General features: G+C 40.6%; 4 protein-coding genes across 5 annotated transcripts; 2 read left to right on the top strand and 2 right to left on the bottom strand.

Moving 5' to 3' along the window:
• Positions 1 to 6,010: 6,010 nt before the first annotated feature.
• Positions 6,011 to 7,160, top strand: LOC148206037 (uncharacterized). The gene is made up of 3 exons (XM_088104055.1): positions 6,011 to 6,140; positions 6,238 to 6,339; positions 6,833 to 7,160. The coding sequence occupies exons 1-3, from the start codon at positions 6,120 to 6,122 to the stop codon at positions 6,947 to 6,949; spliced, it is 240 nt and encodes a 79-aa protein (XP_087960181.1). The 5' UTR covers positions 6,011 to 6,119; the 3' UTR covers positions 6,950 to 7,160.
• Positions 7,161 to 7,257: 97 nt separating this feature from the next.
• LOC148206038 (uncharacterized) lies at positions 7,258 to 8,986 on the top strand. Of its 2 annotated transcripts, none has more exons than XM_088104054.1 (2): positions 7,258 to 8,466; positions 8,657 to 8,986. In XM_088104054.1, exon 1 carries the CDS (start codon positions 7,268 to 7,270, stop codon positions 8,399 to 8,401), a length of 1,134 nt encoding a protein of 377 aa, XP_087960180.1. In that variant the 5' UTR covers positions 7,258 to 7,267; the 3' UTR covers positions 8,402 to 8,466; positions 8,657 to 8,986. The 2 variants fall into 2 exon arrangements, 1 of the variants encoding a protein (XP_087960180.1); XR_015783423.1 differs by having other exon boundaries at positions 8,429 to 8,466; positions 8,643 to 8,986.
• A 627-nt stretch (positions 8,987 to 9,613) lies between these two features.
• LOC148206039 (uncharacterized) lies at positions 9,614 to 10,451 on the bottom strand. The gene has a single exon (XM_088112744.1). The coding sequence runs from the start codon at positions 10,243 to 10,245 to the stop codon at positions 9,832 to 9,834; it is 414 nt and encodes a 137-aa protein (XP_087968870.1). The 5' UTR covers positions 10,246 to 10,451; the 3' UTR covers positions 9,614 to 9,831.
• A 1,173-nt stretch (positions 10,452 to 11,624) lies between these two features.
• Positions 11,625 to 18,841, bottom strand: LOC148206040 (uncharacterized). The gene is made up of 2 exons (XM_088112748.1): positions 17,677 to 18,841; positions 11,625 to 11,816 (listed from the first exon to the last, which is right to left on the bottom strand). Exons 1-2 carry the CDS (start codon positions 18,839 to 18,841, stop codon positions 11,743 to 11,745), a joined length of 1,239 nt encoding a protein of 412 aa, XP_087968874.1. The 3' UTR covers positions 11,625 to 11,742.
• Positions 18,842 to 22,589: the final 3,748 nt, after the last annotated feature.

Consider the following 22,589-nt stretch of genomic DNA (forward strand, 5'->3'; position numbering starts at 1 on the left):
TCCCCTCAAGCGGGTTGATGATTGACATTACGGACTCAGCATCAACTAAGAACTTAAGGACGTTTTCAATGGCTCCATTGGCAAGGGAAGCTAGCTATGAGAGACTTCTCTTCCAATTCTTTTAACTTGTCCTTGTTCAACAACATATTCTTTTTTCATCTGACTCATCAATCTTTTTCCTCTTAGCTAACGCCAACATTCCTTCTAGTTTTGTCATTGCTGCTTCTAGCCACTGCTCATCATTTTGAAATTTCTTCTCATAAGTTGGGTAGGGGAAATTAATCTGAATTACAACTTGATTGTCTTAACCCTTTCTGTGATTCATTGGCTAAGGGCAACTTCCACTAACAGTCCATGATCTTGGGCCTTTCTTTGAAGCGAACAACATTTCCCCGAGTGTCTTTAACTTGATGAAACATTTCAGCGAAGACTTATTCCTCATATGATCTGCAATGTGGCGAGAGATGCAGGTGTTAGCGATCCTCTCAGGATACTCAAATTATTTTTTTTGCGCTAACAAAGGATTGCAATTAATACACCACCTAATACCCATGAGGGGTACATTAGGATACCTCCTGCAATGATATGTGATCTGCGATCTATGCTGCCAAGGGACACACCATTTAACTTGTTCTTCGTTTAAACTTGCACAAAGTTGCGCCCATTCATTTGCTCTTTTCACATGTGGTTCACAAGGAACAGCCTAAGACAAGCGCAACAGTGCCTAAAAGTCACTTCTTTTTCCAATGGTGACCCATGTTCACCTGACTGAGTACCTGTGATGGACTTTTTGTACAAAATCCAATTTTCTCTCGGGTAATCGTTTACAATGTCCTTGTAATCGATTACATACTACAATAATTCGTCCATGGGGTACAGGGAATTTAAGGCGTCTCCAGTCTCATGGGAAATGAACCACAAATACACCACTGGTAGACAACATAACATCTTTCCCTCTTTAAGTTCGTAACAACGATTAAGGGTCCCATAAACTTCAGCCAGGACGGGACATGGGTATATTGCCCGATTTAGTTGTATAGAGCTTTGGCCTCAAGACTTGCATTTAATATTTTCCCAAATTCTTCCCCTCTGACAAACTCACCAAATTCTTATACCCCTTGACTCAAATTCCATGTTAATTTCCATTTTTAGCTTAAGGGCCTTAATCACAACTTTATAATTTTTGACTAGAATCCACAAAATGTGACAAGACTATGAAGAAAAACAATGAGCGAAGAAAAAGGAAAAAGCAAAAGAAAGAAAGAAAGAAAAAAAAGATAAAGAGATATGATGATATGTACAAGGTGCGTGATTTTTATTAAGCAAACATGAGGGTTGTCAGAATACACATTTCTCCCTTTTGTGCCTTATCAAAGGTTGAATATCAAAAGTTCTAAGGCCAAATATATGCACTCACAAGGATAGCTTCCTAATGCTTAAATCAGGCACAACAGTCAGAGTAATCAACTAGATGTGGAGACACAAATGAAGAGAACAGACTCTAGCTGGAGTTCTCACGATAGCCAGACAGGAAGTACATCCCAGAGTGACACCGCTACACAACCCCTCTATTTCTAAGTTGTGCTCAGACCCGGGTATAGGGCCTCACTCATGATATGCATATTGTGTGTGTGTGAAGGGAGAATGCAATTATACACCCCAAACCCTCACCTGCAAAACAACCAGAAAAATCCCAGGCAGATATAACATGTTTTCTACCCTAGGGTTCAATATAATCAAAACAAACACACATACAATTATGACAAATATCAAACAAAGACAAAGAAAGAGGGAAGAGAAACACAAAGAAAAACCACATTGAAATCGCACATCTAATTAAATGGCCTGACTCTCTCATTTCCCCAGCGGAGTCGCCATCTGTCGCAACCGGAATCGCGACGGGACGACGATCCAATAAAAAGAATACGTATTGAAAAGAGATTTTGGAGTCGCCACCATAGTTTATTCTGGAAAACTACGGAAAAACCATAAAATGATAAGGCATAGTCAAATTGAACCAGATTCTTGGTTCGGGAGTCGGTTACGTGTAGGGAAGGTATCAGCACCCTACAACGCCTGCCATAAGGCAGTACCTTTAACTAAATGTGCAAATGTGGATGTGGTTTCAAAGTGTTTAACTTCCCCTTAAAATAAAACGCTAAAGAAAACAAACAATACTTTTTAGCTTTTTGGGCCCGACAAGGATTGACCTTGCTCCTACGTATTCTCATGTGAGAAATCAGGGTTACGTAGTTCTTTTAGAAACTATTTGAGAAACTTGTTTGGAAAATTGTTTGAAAACTTGTTATGGATAATTTGGATTTTTGGGAGAATGAGCCTGACAAGGACTGGCCTTGCTCCTACGTATCTCCACTTTTGATGGAGAATCAAGGATCACGTAGTTCTGCATGGCAATATTGTTTGAATTTGAAAAGTAGAAGTCCTTTTTTAGTTTTTGAGGATTTTTATATTTTTTTGGTATTTTTATTGTTTAGGAGAAGAGGTTTTTAGCACAAGGACGATGCGTGCAATCACACATGTGCCTAAACCTTTGAAACATATTTTTTTTGGATTTTTAATTTTAGAAAAGAGAAAAGGTTTTTAGCACAAGGACGATGCGTGCGATCACACATGTGCCTAAACCTTTGAAACATATTTTTTTTGCGTAATGAGTACTAGGCTGATGCGTACGATCGCACGAGAACTCACACGGCTTTTTTTCCTTTTATTGTTTTGCGTAATGAGTACTAGGCTGATGCGTACGATCGCACGAGCACTCACACGGCTTTTTATTTCTTTTGTTTTGCGTAATGAGTACTAGGCTGATGCGTACGATCGCACGAGCACTCACACGGCTTTTTATTTATTTTATATTTGGGCAATAAGTACTAGGCTGATGCATACGATCGCACGAGTACTCATACCGAGATTTATTACATTAAATGTTTTTTAAAGTTTTATATATTTTTTATTATTTTTTTTATTTTCTTTTGATATAAAACGAAACGAGCAAATCCACTAAAACAGGGGGTAGGGGTTATCTTACAAGGGGCTATATACAGAAAAAACTAATAACCAAATAAATAATAATAAAAAAAGAAACAAAAGTATAAAAATAAAACAAGATAATAACTAAACAAGAATAAGGGTGTAGATATAAGAACCAGAGTTGCGCGCGGAGCGAAATTGGGCTCTATAGAGGTGCAGCAGCAAAGTTGGAGGTGCCAGAAATAAAATGAGCCCAATGTCCAAACCTCCCTTTTTTATTGTTTGCAAAAACGGAATGGGCTTCAGCCCCGGTGTGGAATCGAAAACGGAGGTGTATTCTGAAATAGTGTGCTCATGTCCAATTCTCTTTTTTTTCTAGAGCGGGCTTAAGTCCAAATGAAAGGATGCAAATCATGAAATGCAGAAAAAGTTCTCCTTCTTTTTTTGGGTGTTGCTCCCTCCACCACCACAGCCTTCTCCCTCCACCTCCCCTTTACTATTTTGCCCCTCAGTAAAATTTTATTTTTAGAATTATTGTTTTTTAATTTTACTCATTTATAACATATTTCACTGATAACCTACGTAGTTCCTTGTATGAGTAAAATATTTTTCTGCAAAGCTCAGTGATCGTGAAAAGAATTATCAAACAATCTTTCTCTTGCTTTCGGTGCAGTACGTGGTGCAGTGCGTTTGTGGTGTAATGTGCTTGTCGTGGTTCCTCTCCAGGTACGTAGTCATAATCCTTCCAATAATCCTAAACCCTAAACCCTTCCAATAATCCTTCCAATAATCTTTCCAATAATCCTTTAACCCTAAAACGTAAAATGAAAACGAAGCCTAAACGGATGACATCCTTCAACGGATGTCAACATCCGTTTAAGGCAAAACGGATGTCGACATCCGTTTCGCCTTAAACGGATGTTGACATCCGTTGAAGGATGTCATCCGTTTAAGCTTTGTTTTAATTTTATGTTTTTGTTATTATTTTTTTAGATATTTTAATATTTTGATTTATTATTTTTGAATATCTTTTTAATGTATTTTAATAATGTATATTTATATTAGTTTATATTTAAATATTAAAATAATAAAATAATAAAAATAAAAAATTTTAACTTTAAGAATATAATTGAAATTAAAGATAATTGGGGAGGTGGAGGGAGAAGGCTGTGGAGGTGGAGGGAGCAACACCCTCTTTTTTTTTCTCTTTGTTTATTTAGAAACTAAAACGGGCTCAAAGCCCAAACTCTCTCTTTTTTTCTTTCTTCTGAATGAAACCAAAGGAAGCAACCTCCCTTCTTCCTAGACTTGGCAGCCACCGCGTGGGGAGAAGTGATGGGCGGCCGTCGGCGAGGGCTTAATGCTGGAGGACAACGGCGACCTTTCTTGCTGGCTGCGACCTCTCTTGCTGCCGGGTCGGAACCGTCTGGGCTGGAGTTCGTGGTGGCGGGTATTGACCTAGGAGAGAAGAAGACGGCGGCTGCGAGGTAGAGGCGGAGAACGACGGTGACTGGATCTGAAGTGTGCTGGTGATGAGGGTCGCGATAGACATACGTGGAGGTAAAGGATGGTGGTTCGGGTTTGGATCAGGGGTGACGGGCAAAGGCTGAGGCAGAGTCTCCGATGACACTCAAATTTGGTTTTCTGTTTGTTAGGATGATGAAACGGAGGAAATAGATGAAGACTAAGGTGCTGCCATGAAATGGTATAAGGATGGCCGTGAGGCGTGTTGGAGGAGAAGGTGATGATATTGGCTGTGTGTGAATATGGAGGATGGCCGTTTCTAGTAGCAGTGGGCGTTTGAGGTGAATGGGGGATATTGTTGTTGCATCCTCCACGTTACTTTTGCCACACATGTGATATTATTGAAAAAAAAGACGAGCGGCCACTGTCTGGACGAGCGGCCACTGTTTGGACGAGCGTCCACAGTGGGGAAGGACGAACGGCCACTGTTTGGACGAGCGGCCACTGTTTGGACGAGCGGCCACAGTGGGGAAGGACGAACGGTCTTTGTTTGGACGAGCGGCCACTGTTTGGACGAGCGTCCACAGTGGGGAAGGACGAACGGCAGAGGACGAACGGTCGCGCCATGCAGAGGACGAACGATCCTCGAGAACGAACGCGAACGCTCGTCCTAAAGCTACAGTAGAAGACGAACGCTGGGCTGAGAAATGACGAACGCTGAGGACTCACAGTTTAGGACGAACGGTCGAAGCAATGGAAGACGAACGCTGGATGATAACCGAACGGTTGAAACGGAGGACGAACGTCCGAACGTGCTGAAGGCTCACGGTTGAGGACGAACGGTCACAGCAACAGTGGCAAAAACCGAACGCGCCCAAAGAAGGACGAACGCTTCATCCTATTTTTTTTTTACCTTTTTTTTTTTTTTAATAATTTTTTATTATATACTTTTTTTTCTTTTTATATACACACATATATATTTTTTTAATTTTTCCTTTTATGAGGATAAAACAATAAAACAAATTTTTTAGTCAATCCGGACGAAATTGAGTGTTGACAATTGTCTATCATAGTTATTGTGTATAAGTCAAATTGAAATTGGCTTATATGAAAGTCATAAATCACCTTTCAAATTACAAATTAACCTATTTAAAGTCGATAAAAGAAATATCTTCCAAATTATATAATTATAAATAATAAGATAGTATTAGTGCAATATTTACCTTTCACAAAATTTCTCGACAAAAAAAAATCTTAAATCGTATTATGGAATTACACAATCCATAAAAGTTTTAGATAACAAACATAAGAAAATTATACCAAAAATATTGTTGGGATCCACCATGTTCACTTTAAATGGTTTGTAAACACTTGTACACTACTACTACTAGTATACCACCATTAATTAGAGACAGTTTTCTCCAAAAGAAATTGTGGGGTGAAGAAATAAAAAAAATAAAGAACCTTCAAAAGATGGTGTTGGAGTGCATCCTTTGGGCCTAGTGGTTTGGGCAGTGCAACAAACAGGCCCAAGCAGGGAGAAGTAAGCGGCGAATACGACGTCGTGAGGAGCGTGGGCTTTTCCCGAAGCAAGATCGGGAAGGGGCATTTGAAGGAGAAGTATTGTTCCGATAAATCTGTTGCAGCGAACAAACAAAAAGGAAAGGATGATCAGCATTCTCACCCAGGTACGAGTTCCTCTATCAGAATATTATCAGTTTAGGTTTTTTGTTTTCTTTCAATTTAAAGGTGAGGACTTTAATGGCGGATTTGGGTTTGAAATAGGAACGGCTTCTGGGAGCTTCACTGGGAGTGGTATTGACGGGGGTGGTTGTGTTTGAGCAACGCAGATACATCTACGCCTCTATTTCCCAAAACCAATCTCAGGTACTACTCGCTTATCCCTTCCTTCTTTACCTTATTCCTGTCAATTCAGTTTATCTAATTGTGTAGATGGAATCACAGATACTAGATACACCAAATGAATTCACATTGTTATTGACTCTTGATTGAATAAGTGGTGTGGTGTGGCCTGCGCTAGTTTTACTTTTAAATTATAACTACCCTTCAAGTTTGGCTGTCATTTTTCTTATATAACAGACAATCCACAATTTGTTGTGTTTGGGAAGGGCTATTTGTTTGTTGTATTTTAATCTGTGGTATGATGAAAGGTTGTACATTTAATTTTGGTTAAAACTGGGTTTGAACTTTGAAGTCTTGTGATTTGTGTTTGGAAACTTTTACCTCAAAATTGCTTTTTGAAAACTTTATTTTATTTTTCTGCAAGTCTACAGACCCCCTTTTGAGACACAAGGTGCAGATAAGTTTGTTTTTTGATTTGGTACTTTTAAACTATAACCTTTCTGCTTTCACTCTCCAGGTCGGAGAACCTATATTTGGAAAAAAATCACGTTCTGAATTTGCTCATAAGTGGAACAAAACAGTGGATCAGACATTTGGACCTTTGATAAAGTCCCTCAGCTCACGCGGATGGTAGAAATGTTATGAGAAAATTTATTTTAATATCATCTCTTGTAATTGTGATATCAAAACATACCATACAAGGCCTTATTTTTACCTTGACATTTTAGATTTTTAAATGGTTGTGCGCATGGACACAGCTAGTGATGTTTGAACACCAATGTAATGTATTCTGCAATACTTGGCTGTTGCTTTAATATTTGAATCAAGATACCTGATTTAGGAGACAGACAACGTTTTGGTGGCTGGAAATTCGAAATAGACAACCTAAGAAATAGTTTGTTTGTTCGTTGACGCCAAATAAAACATTCATTCATTCTCGTTCACTAAACTAATGCAATCTCTAAAGTCACACCCTGCTCTTTTATTTTCACTTTTCAATCAATTCTCTTCTCAGTCTCTGACATCCTTCCTCTCTTTCTCAACTAAATGCCGTTGCCTACACTTCAACGAAACCACTTCAATGATTGATTACCTAAATTTCAACTTCCAGTTCTCCAAAACCCAATCCCTTTATATCTCCAAACGTGTTTCACGGGGCAAATTCCCTCAAAACCCATTATCAGTGCTCACTTTCTTCAAACAAATAGGCTTTTCGCAAAGCCAGATTCTCTCTGTGATTCGTCAAAGACCTCAGATACTGTTTACAGACGTTGACAAAATCTTAAGATCCAAAATTGAGTTCTTTCAGATGTCTGGATTCCAGGGTCGCGAGTTATGCAGCTTCATTTCAAAGAATCCCTCCATTTTGACTCATAGCTTGAAGAAAACATTGGTCCCCTCAGTTGAAGCTATTAGGAAAATTGTGTGCGACCAGAAAGATTTTATTCTTGTGTTGCACAGATGTGGCTGGATACTCCCAAAGTACAAAAGGTTTATGGATAATGCCGTCTTCTTGGAGAGGTGTGGCATTCTTGGGACTCATCTTGCATTGCTACTCAAACTTCACCCAAGGCTTTTCATTGCACAGCAGTCCACTATTCAAAACCGTGTTTCTCGAGCTGTAGACTTGGGTTTCCGTGAAAATTCAAGAATGCTTGTCCATGCAATTCATACATTAAGTTGTTTGAGCGATAAAACATTTGAGAGAAAGCTGAAACTAATTAATAGTTTTGGGTTTTCCAACGATGAGGGCCTACAAATGTTCAAGAGAGCCCCGACTTTGTTCAGAACATCAGAGATGAAGTTGAAAGTTGGAATGAAATTCCTCTTGCACATAGTTATGCTGCCCAAGTCAGTCCTTATTCACCAGCCTCAGATTTTAATGTACAGCATGGAGGATCGCGTGCTTCCTCGATATAAAGTCTTCCAGCTGTTGAAATCAAAAAATCTCTGCAAGAAAGTCCCCAGTTATATTCATGTGTTGTGCTTGTCTGAGGAGATGTTTTTGGACAAGTATATATCACAGTTCAGGGAAAATGCAGAGGAGTTATTAGTAGCATACAAGGGTCATTATCTGGAGGCCTAACCATACCTTCAATTCTGTTTTTTCACACTTCTACAGGAAGCCTGGGCAATTTGGGACCAACAACAGTAAGTATTTGATAATTTATGATCCCATTATGATTTGTGTTTGGAAACTTTTACCTCAAAATTGCTTTTTGAAAACTTTATTTTATTTTTCTGCCAGTCTACATACCCCCTTTTGACACAGAAGGTGCAGATAAGTTTGTTTTTTGATTTGGTACTTTTAAACTATAACCTTTCAGCTTTCACTCTCCAGGTCGGAGAACCTATATTTGGAAAAAAATCACGTTCTGAATTTGCTCATAAGTGGAACAAAACAGTGGATCGGACATTTGGACCTTTGATAAAGTCCCTCAGCTCACGCGGATGGTACAAATGTTATGAGAAAATTTATTTTAATATTATCTCTTGTAATTGTGATATCAAAACATACCATACAAGGCCTTATTTTTACCTTGACATTTTAGATTTTTAAATGGTTGTGCACATGGACACAGCTAGTGATGTTTGAACACCAATGTAATGTATTCTGCAATACTTGGCTGTTGCTTTAATATTTGAATCAAGATACCTGATTTTTCTCCCTTGCAGCACTCTAATATCTGAATATGAGAATTTACTCACATTGTCTCTATGAATTAGCATTCCCTAGTTGCCTGTTGCCAATTAATGATTTGCACACTGATAAGCAACGTTTTGCTGTAAAATTTGAATGGAAATTGATAAGAATATCAAATAGATACCACTAATAAGTCATTTCAACGTTATTTTAATTTTTATTCAGGTATTTCATGGAAATGTCTTCGTTTATGAAGTCTAAAAGGGAAACATGAAGATCTATTTTATCGTATGTTTCTTTTATAAAATCTTCGGTTTAGTATCACAGACGAGAAGCCTCTCAAAACTCTGAATGAGTTTATCGATTGTCTGCTTGCAGTGAGTTCAGGATTCATGTTCGTAACTTATGTGAGAGATGATAAGAACACATTTTTTAACACTCTTTTCCAGTACAAACTCTTCTCGGGGTCACGTGAGTTTCAACCAATTAGAATGTGTTCAAAGGAAGTTTTAGAATGTATGTTTTAGCACTCTTTCTGTGTGTTTGATTATGTCCAGGTTCTGCAGTAGACCTGCTATTTTGTGTCTGATATTGCCTCGCCTCGAAACTATCTTATTATTTTCAGTAGTTAGTAGGAAGTTGGAAACACGTAACTATAATAACTGTTAAAACATCCAAATTTGATATTAATCACTATGACAGTCGTAGTTACATTGTTAATCATGAACACTGGAAATGGAACTAGTGCTAAGAAATAAGAAAATGAGATACACACATGGTCAAGGAAACAATTTTTTTTGGGAATTAAGGCAGTGAAAGAGTATTTATGCCTTGTTCTAAGCTTGGTTGTGAAGTGATTAAACAAAAGCACATCAAGCATGAGATTGAACACTACTACACGCTCGATTCATGTTGGCTTGGCGAGTGACCTTTACATAGTAGATTCCCATAGCTAAAAGCACAACAAAAGCAGAAACAGTGATAATGGCAGCTACACCCCCAGCTCCGATATCTTTCCCACCTTTCTGGAATGCTGAAGCCTTGTTTTGATATATTTGAGTGCCATCCACTTGAGCTGCTAGAGGCAGCGGTGAACATTTGGATGCTGCACATGAGTCTCTAGTCTGAGGCTTTTGAGCATTGGGATGAAAAAAATCATATGCTGCTGGTGGAAAAGCTATGGGACTCTCATAAGCAAGCCCGTGAGGGGCCCTTTCTTGCCCTCTAGCAATAGAGAAAATTGCTAGAGAAAGGAGGAAGAGGAAGGACAAACCAATAGAACTCATTTTTCTCTTTTGTTTTGTGTAGATCACTTGAAATCAGAGAAAGAGTAGCTTTTGGATAAAAACTTGTAGGTGGTTGCTCTGGCTTTTATAAATGTGTTGAGGTTCTGAAGAAGTGGTTGTTCCTTGGACTAATTATAGGAGAGGGAACAAAATTGTGGATTTTGCTTTCAACAGACCCCAACCCCAACATTGAAAGCATTTGCTATTCCCAAACTGCCCATGGCTATATGTTACACACGTATATAAATGGTTCACAATGACGCCCATTTAAAGATTGCATTGATTGAAGTAGCAGTGGCATTACTGTCATAGTTGTTCTGATAACAACACCATCTTATTGCTTTATTTATTAGCTAGAGGTGGCTCTAAGAAAAATTATGCTTGTACTTGAGGAATAATGATGCTGATATCTTTATTGGAAGAGGAAGGGGTAGATGGTAAAAGTATTAACTAAGGGACACCATATGGAAAATTATCAACTTCAGAAACAAAATTGTTGGAAAATTATGTCACCCATGAATGTATTGTTCTGTAATCGAAATGAATTCCTCAGTGAAGAAAAAGGTCCACTCACTCAGGCACTTGGAGAAATAATCCTTATACTCGAGTAAGAACAAGAGTACTTATTTTTTCATGATTGTGCTCAAGTGTCTTACTCTAATGCATACAGATACAATACAGAGTAAGCAGAAAGAAGATTAGAACATTAATTGTCACCCTTGCATAATTAGAGCAATAACCACCCATCTCAAAAGAGTGGGAAAAATCTGCATATGTGCATAGTATTCAATGCAGCTGGGTATTTCAGCTTGACACTATTAGGCTTCTCATACTTTATCAGAAAAAAGTTTTGTACTTTGCTTTGTCTGAAAGTGGAAAACGATAATTAATTAAAGCATAAGGTTGGCTTAGCTTAGAGGGCCAGCAAAGGGCATTGCTGGCCTGCTCCGTCACATTATTGCGAGGGCACAAAACGCATGCAATAATTGAATACCAAATGCATTCTGCTCTTCCTTAGCCTCACACACTATATGTGAAAATCATAGTGATGTTAATTCAAAATCATCTCAGCTTTCACGCCTTCTCCCCTTTTTCTGTGCCTCCTATTGTGACTCTCTTTAATCCTTCCTTCTCCATGGCTGCACTCACAGATTCTCTATCAGAAGTGTGACATCCCAAAAATACAGTTATAACTATAAATTTAGAAAAATCCCATTTAATAATAATCTCAAACAGTTTTACACTAAAAGTTAAAGAAATGAGAAATTAACGATCGCTCAAGGACGAACGTCCTTGAGTACCAATCCAACATAACGGCGAAGGTGCTAAAGGTGCACGCCACACATCAGAGTTACAATTTAAAACCAACCGTACAGTAAACCTGACCGAACGGTTTACACAAGACAAATACCGAACGGTCGAAATAAACTTAAACGAATTCAAGAGATGGTCGAACGACCACTTAGTTCAACAAAATACACTACTGGCCGAGCGGTCTCACTGCTCGATCTTCACTTCGACATCAACCAGGTTCTCTTCATTCAACGCATCTTCCAAACGCTCATCTCCCTCTGCTCACATCCACACGGATGATCATTGCAAAGACATGACGGACGTACAAGTACAATGGACAACACAAGGAAAACGAAAGGGTAAGCTTACGTAATTTAACTCATGCATCAACATACAATTTCAGGTAAATAATTCAACATACATGCATATCTCAATTTACACATTCATTACATAACAGTCCACTTTAATGTATTCACAAGTTAAAACTCAACACGACTGACTGTCCGGACTGTATGAAATCTGTGTAGCTTCGGTGTTCGTGCACCCGGGTGATGTAGTAACTGGAACTCTCATCAGCTGCCACCCGAGGTTAATCCTATCTGTCCAAATAATCATCAGGACTAGGACCTCCTGCCATTCCCACACATGACGTACTGCCTCTACGTGAGGACGAGTACTCACGGAATATCAGGATGAATCAACCGGCTAAGCTTACCACATTCATACTTTACAAATCTCAATAATCAAGTTCTGAGTCGTTCCTCCTTGGAACGCTCTTTCATAGATCATAACTTTCCATTCATCTCATATTCACTTTTCATCATGTATTCATATTTTCATTTCATCTCATATACTGTTCATCATTCATTTTTCATCATTCATAAGAAACCACCAAGACCGAACGTTCTGTCCCCAGAGATCGAGGACGAACGCTGTAAATGAGACCCAAAAGGAGACGCTCGTTCGAATCAAAGAACGAACGGTTTAAGTTCATAAATGTACAAGTCTGGTACTGTTCATTGGACGAACGCTGTGGAAAATAGTACGAGCGCTCAAAATAATGCCGAGCCCCATTTTGGGACGAACGCTCAACATAAGGTCGAGCCTCACTTTGAGCGAGCGCTCGTTATAAGAACGAGCCTCATTTAGGACGACCGCTCATTTCAAAAGCCGAGCACCAATAGAACGAACGTGCAGTTCAAAACAGAGCAGAATTCTGGACGAACGCTCACATCAAAAGCGAGCGCCATGTTGGACGAATGCTCAGTGTGAGTACCAATTTGAGCGAGCGCTCGTTCTGAAACGAACACCAAACAGAACGAGCGTTCAATATAAGACTGAACGTCATTTAGAACGCGCGTTCGGTATAAGACCGAACACCAATTTGAACGAACGTACGGTATGAGACCGAACGTTTAATAACTCAGATTGGTAGGACTTAAAAAAAATAAACTAAGATACTTTTAAAGAGTATTTACGAACGGAAAAATAGACAGTTGCATATACACATACAATTACAAAGAGATAGAAGTTTAAAAATGTTAGCTTCAACAGTGTTTGACCGAACGCTCAAATAGAACACATTAGAGTGAGGACGCTCGTCCTCCACTAAGGAAAACCGAACGGTCAATGACCGTTTAGTACGAACGTACAATTTCATGGGGAGTTCGTTTTTCAGTTCCAGTTTATTTCTCATCACAGACTTTCATAGTTTCATTCATTCACACCAAAACCATCTCATTCATATATCTCATTTCATCCAATACCTCATACATCATAAGTAGCTTAATCATGTTTCATTTCCATTCAATAAATAACGGACGTCCACATAAATCAATCACAGCAACATCATAGAGTCACAATAACGAACGTTCATACCATTCATTCCATCATGCATTATTTCCATACAGTAAAATAACGAACGTTCACACACAGCATGCATCAAAAACAGTTAAATTAAGTAAGCTTCCCTTACCCGGAAATGAACGAACGTTCACAGGCGCACACAGACGCTCTCTATTCAACTCCTTATCACCAACGCTCGTTAATCCACTATCTGAACGAACGCTCAGAAACGCACCTATATTTGGTCATATACTGTTAGGACGAACGTTCAGAATATTTAGAACGAACGCTACGGGACGAACGCATGAGCGAACGCTCGTCAGGCTAAAGAAAAGCGAGCGTTCAAATTAACGTGGACGAACGTTCAATTCGTCTTGTTTAGGACGAACGTCCAATTTTGAAGCCAAATTGGACGAACGCGATTCTGCAGATTCTGCAGAATCGCAGGTTTTCCAGAAAACCAGAAAACCTCCATTTTTAACTTTAAAGCTTTTAGATTTCTACAAAGACAGTAAGATTAACTCATCAAAACGAAAAATCTAGCACCCCTTGAAGACTTCCTTTGTGAATCTTGAACCTAGTAATACAAGTGTCTGGATCTCCTTCCAACTCCAAAGTTCTTCACTTCTTCTCTCCCACCAACTTTGGACTTCACGTTCTTCACCAAAATGCAGCAGCAAAACTCTCCCAGTGCAGAACCCCTCAACTCCTTTTATCTTCCAAGCTTGCATGGTGCCAAACACATGAGGGAAGTCACGGATGTTCTTTGCTCCCCACTTCCAAATAAAACCAAATCCCGTGACTTCCTAATTGCTTTCCCCCACCCCTTCTAAAATAATATTATATTAAAAAAATACTAGGTCCTTACATTCTCCCCAACAGCAAAAATTTTCGTCCTCGAAAATTAGGACGGAGTCTCGAACAGATGGGGATACAAGTCTTTCATAGCATCTTCCACTTCCCAAGTAGAGTCGCCCGTCTTCTCATCCCAGACGACTTTCACCAATCTGACTGCTTTCCTCTTGTAGTACTTGGTGTTGCTATCTTCAATGCGTACCGGCTGCATTTCTAATGTACGGTCTTGACGAAGACGAATATCTTCTAACTCCAATATGTGTGAAGGGTCGGATACATATTTTCGGAGTTGAGAAACGTGAAAGACTGGATGCAAGTTTGATAACTGAGGCGGCAAAGACAACTCGTATGCAACTGGTCCAATCTTCCTCAAGATCTGATAGGGTCCGATGAACTTGGGAGACAACTTTTTGGGTCGAATGGCTCTCCCAACTCCAGTGGTCGGATGCAGTCTAAGGAAAACGTGATCTCCAGCATCGAACTCCAATGGCCTTCTTCTTTTGTCAGCGTATGACTTCTGTCTGCTCCGAGATGCCTTCAGCCTTTCTTGGATCAATTTCACCTTCTCAGTCGTCTGCTGAATGAGCTCTGGTCCAGTTAAGACCCTTTCTCCTTCTTGAAACCAACACAATGGCGTTCGACACTTTCTCCCATACAGAGCTTCAAAGGGAGCCATTCCTATGCTGGCTTGGAAACTGTTGTTGTAGGTGAACTCCACTAAAGGCAAGACTTCATCCCAGACGCCCATATGATCCAGGACACACGTCCTCAGTAAGTCTTCAAGCGTCTGGATGGTTCTCTCGGACTGACCGTCTGTCTGAGGATGATAAGCCGAACTCATATGGAGTTTGCTACCGAGCTCGCTTTGTAACGACTGCCAAAATCGAGAGGTAAACCTTGTGTCTCGGTCTGAAACAATGCTAGACGGAACTCCATGTAGACGAACGATTTCCTTGATGTAAAGCTTAGCAAGATTCGCCATTGACATCTTCAGGTTGACCGCTAGAAAGTGAGCACTCTTCGTCAGACGATCCACAATTACCCATATGGAATCATGATTCCTGACCGTACGAGGTAAGTGAGTCACGAAGTCCATTGCAATGCCGTCCCACTTCCATTCTGGAATCTCTAACTGCTGAAGTAGACCGCCAGGCCTCTGATATTCAGCCTTGGCTCGTTGGCACGTTAAACAAGATGCCACAAAACGTGCAACATCACTCTTCATTCCTGGCCACCAGAACGACTTCCTGAGATCTTGATACATCTTAGTCATACCAGGGTGTATACTAAGACGGCTGTGATGTCCTTCCTCAAGAATGATTCTTTTCAACTCGCCATCATTCGGAATGCACGTTCTATCCATGTAACGTAACATACCATCAGTTCCAGTGTTAAAATGTTTTGCTTGATCAGTACCGAGTGCACTTAAGATCTTCACCAGCTCTTCATCTTCTCGCTGCTTCACTCTGATCCGGTCGAATACGTCACTAGAGATTCTAAGAGTACAGCATTTGATAACATTCGGTTGCAAGTCAAACTGTAACCTTAGATCTCTAAAACTTTCTACCAAACTCAACTCTCGGACCATCATGGAGGAGACGTGAACTACTTTTCTGCTTAAAGCATCTGCTACCACATTTGCTTTTCCCGGATGGTAGAGTAGTTCAAAGTCGTAGTCCTTCAAGAACTCCAGCCAACGTCTCTGTCTCATATTCAGCTCCTTCTGATCAAACAGGTATTTGAGACTCTTGTGATCACTGAATACTTGAAATGTCGATCCATACAAGTAATGTCTCCAGATTTTCAAGGCAAAGACGACTGCTGCTAATTCCAGGTCATGAGTTGGGTAGTTTTTCTCATGAACCTTCAGTTGTCGAGAAGCATACGCAACCACCCTCTTTTCTTGCATGAGTACACAGCCCAAACCCTGATGAGACGCGTCACAATATACCACGAATGGTTTAGCCGCGTCAGGAATGACCAATACCGGGGCGCTCGTTAACTTATTCTTCAATTCCTGGAAACTTCTTTCACACCGATCGGTCCAAGCGAACGGTTGATCCTTTCTGGTCAGCTGAGTAAGCGGAGCTACTATTTTGGAAAACCCTTCAATGAACCGTCTATAGTAGCCCGCGAGTCCCACAAAACTGCGAACTTCAGTTACCGAACGTGGACTCTCCCATTCCAACACTGCTCGCACTTTAGTCGGATCCACTGAGATTCCTTCAGCTGAAACCACATGTCCCAAGAATGGTACTTCCTTCATCCAGAATTCACATTTAGAGAATTTGGCATATAACTCCTTTTCTCTTAGCACACCTAGAACGATCCTCAAGTGATCTTCATGCTCTTCATAGCTTTTGGAATAGACAAGAATGTCATCAATGAAGACGACTACGAACTTGTCTAGATACGGTCTGAAGATACGATTCATGTAGTCCATAAATATTGCTGGGGCGTTTGTCACACCGAATGGCATTACTACATACTCGTAGTGTCCATAACGAGATCGGAAGGCTGTCTTCTGGATGTCTTCTTCCTTCACCCGAATCTGATGGTATCCCGACCGTAAATCAATCTTCGAAAATACGGTCGCGCCATGTAATTGATCCAGTAGGTCGTCAATCCGAGGCAAAGGATACTTGTTCTTGATAGTCAGCTTGTTTAACTGCCTGTAGTCAATGCAGAGACGAGAACTGCCATCCTTCTTCTTCACTAAGAGTACTGGCGCTCCCCAAGGTGATGCGCTTGGTCTGATAAACTGCTTATCCATTAACTCTTCAATCTGCTCCTTGAGTTCAGCTAACTCTGCTGGCGACATCCGATAGGGTGCAATAGAGATGGGTCCAGCATTCGATACTAGGTCGATAGTAAATTCTACCTCGCGTGGTGGAGGTAGTCCAGGAACTTCATCAGGAAATACATCAGGAAATTCATCCACGACTGATCGTCCTCCATTCAGCTTATCGGATGATTGTTCATAACTTGATCCCTGAACCCGTTCGGCCGAATGCGTCATGATCAGAAAGCAACTGGCGCCATCCACAATGTCTTCTTTTAGCTGACCGAGCGTCACAGATAGCTCTACTTCATACTCGTCTGGAAACACCAATTCCTTTGCACCACAGTCAATGAGAATGCGGTTGGCAGCCAGCCAATCCATTCCTAGAATCACTTCTAAATCTTTTAAGGGTAGACAGATGAGATTCACTTTATAATTACGCTCCTCAACCTCTATAGGACATTTAACACATACAGTAGTCGTCCTAACTTCACCAGCCGCTGGGGTTGATACTACCAAGTCGAACTGCATTTCGCGTTCGGTTATACCCAATTTCTCGACGCACGCCTTCGAGATGAAGGAGTGTGTCGCCCCCGAATCATACAACACACAACAAGGCTTCCCAAACAATAAACATGTACTGGTGATGAGCGTACCTGAACTGGCAGCTTCGGCGCCTGTTATCGCATAAACTCGACCAACAGCTTGTGCTCTTCCACCCCGATCCTGTTGCATCCTCCCGGCATTTGGCGGCCTCATTACAGCTCGCCCGCCCATATTACACTCGTGCTCCAGGTGACCGTTTCTTCTACAGCGAGTGCAGTATTTTACTCCCTCCAACAGAGGACACGACGATCTGTAGTGTGGTCCTCCACACTTAAAACATTTGACTGATCCCTGCTGTCCAGACTGTCCGGCAACAACCATAGCCTGAGAATTAGATGGTTGTGCTGGACGAGCATACGGCATCCTGTTCCGATTCATATTCGGCCTGGTCATGATCGGCCCTCTTGTTGGTTGTTGCTGCTTCTTCAGTCGTTCTGCTTCAGCCACATTTTTCTCTAACACTTTTGCTCTCTCAATCATGGCAGGAAAAGACTTAATGCAAAGGCTGGATATCAGTACCTTCAGATCACTTCTCAGCCCATTTTCAAACTTCCTGCATTGCCATACTTCACTGGTCGCCATGGTATTAAAACGAACCAGATGTTTAAACCTGTTGGCGTACTCAGAAACAGACATACTACCTTGCACCAACTGGAGAAATTCCACTTCTTTGCCGAAACGAACACTATCCGGGAAATACTCTTCATAAAATTTTTCCTTGAAGACTTCCCAGGAAATAGGGCTGTGAGAGTCTGTCAGTAACATCTTCGCACTCGACCACCAATGACTGGCCTCTCCAGTCAACAAATACTCAGTGAATGCCAGCCTTCGATCGTTCGGACATTCCTTGACGTCGTAGAGACGCTCCATATCCTGCAGCCACTGATCTGCCCCGTCAGGAGGACACTTTCCATCAAACTTCGCTGGACGATGCTGTAAAAAGTTCTCCAAACTCCACTCGGTCTGATGAGTAGTGTTTGAAGCAGATGCTCCCGGTGTACCCCTGGTAGCTGCAAGAATCTCCATAAGTTGTCTCTGAGTCACTTCAGAATTTGCACGAGCGGCCTCCAAACTCTGTAAGGCAGCCGCATTTTGCTGCGTCAAAACAGCGTTCTGCTCTTGTAACCTTTCAATTACTGATTCCAACAATCTGGTGTTGTTGGGCACATCATTTTCATTGGTCTGCGGTGGAGGAGGAGAAAGTCTAGGTGCCATTTGTTCTTTGAGAAACAGAGAAAACGATCATTAATTAAGTTCAAGGAGTCTAAAATACTCAATAAAGAACGTTGAGCACACAACAAAACAAGCATGGTGTACTCACAACCTACCATGTCCTTAAAAGAACAAAACTGCTCTGATACCACTAATGTGACATCCCAAAAATACAGTTATAACTATAAATTTAGAAAAATCCCATTTAATAATAATCTCAAACAGTTTTACACTAAAAGTTAAAGAAATGAGAAATTAACGATCGCTCAAGGACGAACGTCCTTGAGTACCAATCCAACATAACGGCGAAGGTGCTAAAGGTGCACGCCACACATCAGAGTTACAATTTAAAACCAACCGTACAGTAAACCTGACCGAACGGTTTACACAAGACAAATACCGAACGGTCGAAATAAACTTAAACGAATTCAAGAGATGGTCGAACGACCACTTAGTTCAACAAAATACACTACTGGCCGAGCGGTCTCACTGCTCGATCTTCACTTCGACATCAACCAGGTTCTCTTCATTCAACGCATCTTCCAAACGCTCATCTCCCTCTGCTCACATCCACACGGATGATCATTGCAAAGACATGACGGACGTACAAGTACAATGGACAACACAAGGAAAACGAAAGGGTAAGCTTACGTAATTTAACTCATGCATCAACATACAATTTCAGGTAAATAATTCAACATACATGCATATCTCAATTTACACATTCATTACATAACAGTCCACTTTAATGTATTCACAAGTTAAAACTCAACACGACTGACTGTCCGGACTGTATGAAATCTGTGTAGCTTCGGTGTTCGTGCACCCGGGTGATGTAGTAACTGGAACTCTCATCAGCTGCCACCCGAGGTTAATCCTATCTGTCCAAATAATCATCAGGACTAGGACCTCCTGCCATTCCCACACATGACGTACTGCCTCTACGTGAGGACGAGTACTCACGGAATATCAGGATGAATCAACCGGCTAAGCTTACCACATTCATACTTTACAAATCTCAATAATCAAGTTCTGAGTCGTTCCTCCTTGGAACGCTCTTTCATAGATCATAACTTTCCATTCATCTCATATTCACTTTTCATCATGTATTCATATTTTCATTTCATCTCATATACTGTTCATCATTCATTTTTCATCATTCATAAGAAACCACCAAGACCGAACGTTCTGTCCCCAGAGATCGAGGACGAACGCTGTAAATGAGACCCAAAAGGAGACGCTCGTTCGAATCAAAGAACGAACGGTTTAAGTTCATAAATGTACAAGTCTGGTACTGTTCATTGGACGAACGCTGTGGAAAATAGTACGAGCGCTCAAAATAATGCCGAGCCCCATTTTGGGACGAACGCTCAACATAAGGTCGAGCCTCACTTTGAGCGAGCGCTCGTTATAAGAACGAGCCTCATTTAGGACGACCGCTCATTTCAAAAGCCGAGCACCAATAGAACGAACGTGCAGTTCAAAACAGAGCAGAATTCTGGACGAACGCTCACATCAAAAGCGAGCGCCATGTTGGACGAATGCTCAGTGTGAGTACCAATTTGAGCGAGCGCTCGTTCTGAAACGAACACCAAACAGAACGAGCGTTCAATATAAGACTGAACGTCATTTAGAACGCGCGTTCGGTATAAGACCGAACACCAATTTGAACGAACGTACGGTATGAGACCGAACGTTTAATAACTCAGATTGGTAGGACTTAAAAAAAATAAACTAAGATACTTTTAAAGAGTATTTACGAACGGAAAAATAGACAGTTGCATATACACATACAATTACAAAGAGATAGAAGTTTAAAAATGTTAGCTTCAACAGTGTTTGACCGAACGCTCAAATAGAACACATTAGAGTGAGGACGCTCGTCCTCAACTAAGGAAAACCGAACGGTCAATGACCGTTTAGTACGAACGTACAATTTCATGGGGAGTTCGTTTTTCAGTTCCAGTTTATTTCTCATCACAGACTTTCATAGTTTCATTCATTCACACCAAAACCATCTCATTCATATATCTCATTTCATCCAATACCTCATACATCATAAGTAGCTTAATCATGTTTCATTTCCATTCAATAAATAACGGACGTAAACATAAATCAATCACAGCAACATCATAGAGTCACAATAACGAACGTTCATACCATTCATTCCATCATGCATTATTTCCATACAGTAAAATAACGAACGTTCACACACAGCATGCATCAAAAACAGTTAAATTAAGTAAGCTTCCCTTACCCGGAAATGAACGAACGTTCACAGGCGCACACAGACGCTCTCTATTCAACTCCTTATCACCAACGCTCGTTAATCCACTATCTGAACGAACGCTCAGAAACGCACCTATATTTGGTCATATACTGTTAGGACGAACGTTCAGAATATTTAGAACGAACGCTACGGGACGAACGCATGAGCGAACGCTCGTCAGGCTAAAGAAAAGCGAGCGTTCAAATTAACGTGGACGAACGTTCAATTCGTCTTGTTTAGGACGAACGTCCAATTTTGAAGCCAAATTGGACGAACGCGATTCTGCAGATTCTGCAGAATCGCAGGTTTTCCAGAAAACCAGAAAACCTCCATTTTTAACTTTAAAGCTTTTAGATTTCTACAAAGACAGTAAGATTAACTCATCAAAACGAAAAATCTAGCACCCCTTGAAGACTTCCTTTGTGAATCTTGAACCTAGTAATACAAGTGTCTGGATCTCCTTCCAACTCCAAAGTTCTTCACTTCTTCTCTCCCACCAACTTTGGACTTCACGTTCTTCACCAAAATGCAGCAGCAAAACTCTCCCAGTGCAGAACCCCTCAACTCCTTTTATCTTCCAAGCTTGCATGGTGCCAAACACATGAGGGAAGTCACGGATGTTCTTTGCTCCCCACTTCCAAATAAAACCAAATCCCGTGACTTCCTAATTGCTTTCCCCCACCCCTTCTAAAATAATATTATATTAAAAAAATACTAGGTCCTTACAAGAAGTGTCACAATCTGCTAAATAAAATCACGTATAAAAGTCTCACCTCCCATGGAAAATCTTTTCATTCAGGTTGAGTTTTGGTAAAATGGCAGTAAAACGTTTTAATTCATATTTTGTTATGAAATGTATTAAAATCAGTAAAATGTTGTGTCGCAACCGGAATCGCGACGGGACGACGATCCGTGGAAAAATAAAATACAGTTTTGAAAAAGAGATTGGAGTCGCCACCATAGTTTATTCTGGAAAACTACGGAAAAACCATAAAATGATAAGGCATGGTCTGCGAAACTGAGATTCTTGGTTCGGGAGTCGGTTACGTGTAGGGAAGGTATTAGCACCCTACAACGCCTGCCCTAGGGCAGTACCTTTAACTAAATATGCGAATGTGATGTGGTTTTCAAAATGTTTAACTTCTCCTAAAATAAAACTCTAAAGAAACAAAATGTACTTTTTTAATTTTTTGGGCCCGACAAGGATTGACCTTGCTCCTACGTATTCTCATTCAGAATGAGAAATCAGGGTTCCGTAGTTCTTTTAGAAAACTGCTTGAAATTTTGTTTGGAAATCGTTTGAAAGATTTGTTTAAGAAATTGATTATAAATAAATTTGGATTTTTGGGAAAGTGAACCTGACAAGGACTGGCCTTGCTCCTACGTATCTCCACTTTTGATGGAGAATCAAGGATCACGTAGTTCTGGCGGGCGATATTGTTTGTTGTTTGAAATTGTCGATGTTTTTAGTTTTTGATGATT

Source organism: Vigna umbellata, chromosome 1, assembly GCF_029865625.1.
Source record: "Vigna umbellata cultivar VRB3 chromosome 1, Vumbellata_1.0, whole genome shotgun sequence".
NCBI lineage: Eukaryota > Viridiplantae > Streptophyta > Magnoliopsida > Fabales > Fabaceae > Vigna > Vigna umbellata.